General features: G+C 43.5%; 1 gene segment (V, D, J or C); it reads right to left on the bottom strand.

Annotated features, from left to right (window-relative positions):
- On the bottom strand, positions 1-558 carry LOC130882830 (immunoglobulin heavy variable 3-23-like). The segment is given in 2 exon segments: positions 1-410; positions 513-558. Coding segments are annotated over 2 exon segments (456 nt in total).
- Between the last annotated feature and the right edge of the window lie 1,261 nt (positions 559-1,819).

Below are 1,819 nucleotides of genomic sequence, written 5' to 3'. Positions count from 1 at the left end.
TTACCTGACCCAGATCTCTGGATGCTCTCTGCGCCCCCTGCTGGTCATAAGCTCCCTGCAGGGAGGTTTGTGTCTGATCTCACAGTAACTTTGCATCACTGTGGATACGGTGCAGTAATACATGGCTGTGTCCTCAGGCCTCAGACTGCTCATTTGCAGGTACAGAGTGTTCTTGGCGTTGTCTCTGGAGATGGTGAATCGGCCTTTCACGGCATCAGAATATTCGATGTCGCTACCATCACCACTAATATCTGCGACCCATTCCAGGCCTTTTCCTGGAGCCTGGCGGATCCAGCTCATGTAATAATCACTGAAGGTGAATCCAGAGTCGGCACAGGAGATTTTCAGGGACTTTCCAGGCTGCACTAAGCCTCCTCCAGACTCCTCCAGCTGCACCTCACACTGACCACCTGGAAACACAGAGAATGCTGGTCAGAAGACTGTCACTGAAGCTATGTTTTCTTTTTCATGACCACACAACACACAGATAGCATCTCGTCTCCATTAATTACCACTTAAAATAATGGCAAGGAAAAGCCAAATAAGCCAGAAGTCCATGGTGAGTGATCTGTGTTGGATGCTGATCACTGAATGGGAGGACCTGGGAATTCAGGACTGGGCTCCTCTGCCAGATCTGCAGAGTCAGGGCAGAGGTAGTTTTAATGGGCACAGAGAAGCCTTATTTGCATGTCTTCCTCGTGTAGCAAGCTCTGGAGTTGGGTTCTTGGCGGAAGGCAGTGCTCAGAGCAGATATAAGGCATCAAAGACCATGACAACAGTTACAGAAACTGACACAGTAAAGAACCTCTAAGTGAGCTTTTCCTAGCTAAGGATTCACCACACTTCATTCTCTTTCACACAGGTGCTCAGAACATGCTGTGTTTCTGAACTGTTGTATCTCCTTAGTATATCTATGCAATTTAAAAGAGCCACAAACTGTGGTGTTTCTATATAGGAGCTCTGTCTTTCCCAGTCTCTGAAACAGACATAGGTTCTCCATAATGTGGATCTTGGACAGGGACATGCCTACCCGGAGAGGTTAGCAGAACTCCTTCCTTATGTCAAGAGCACCTTGGAATTTTCTGAATTTTACATATTTATGAGACATTACTGTTCTCTTTTATGAAAGACTTACAAATGAGACAACCTTGTTGCTGCTGCTCTACTTTTGTCATGGTTTTGACCACATCAGTAGATAACAGACAGGGACAAATTAAAATTGTTCTGATGAAAGGATGGATGTAGGGATGGTGAACGTTCAACCACCATCATATACACACAGTTACACTTTTAGATGTAGCCATACACCCCAACGCACACACTGACCATCACACACACAGAGTCACGCTTACAGACATAGTCACCAATCCAATTACCTTCCAAGTAGTCACAGTTTCTGATAGTCACACATTCAAACACTCACTCTCACACACATACGTATACACAATCACATCCACATGTAGAAAAACGTTTACTGGCAGAGGGATTGGATTTTTTTCTTACTGTCTTTTGACATGGTCACTCTGGTTGGTTTGGACTCACTATATAGACCAAGCTGATACTGAACCATGAGAGATTCTCTTACTACTGTCTCCCTACTGACTGGATTAAAAGTATGCACTACATTTCTGACCATCTCATGCTGATTTTGTTAAAGTTTGAAATATTTTTTATAGAAAAATTTCTGATTATTATTTACTCCCCTCATTTCTTCCAGGTCCTTCCTCTTTCTCAAACTGCCCAACTCTATAACAAGCAGTTTTATGGTGATTTTAGGGTTTAGGCTCATGGCTTTCTTTTTCAAATGACAATAAATGGT

Source organism: Chionomys nivalis, chromosome 10 (genome assembly GCF_950005125.1).
Source record: "Chionomys nivalis chromosome 10, mChiNiv1.1, whole genome shotgun sequence".
Classification (NCBI taxonomy): Eukaryota; Metazoa; Chordata; class Mammalia; order Rodentia; family Cricetidae; genus Chionomys; species Chionomys nivalis.
This window is presented reverse-complemented; position numbering and strand designations above follow the sequence as displayed.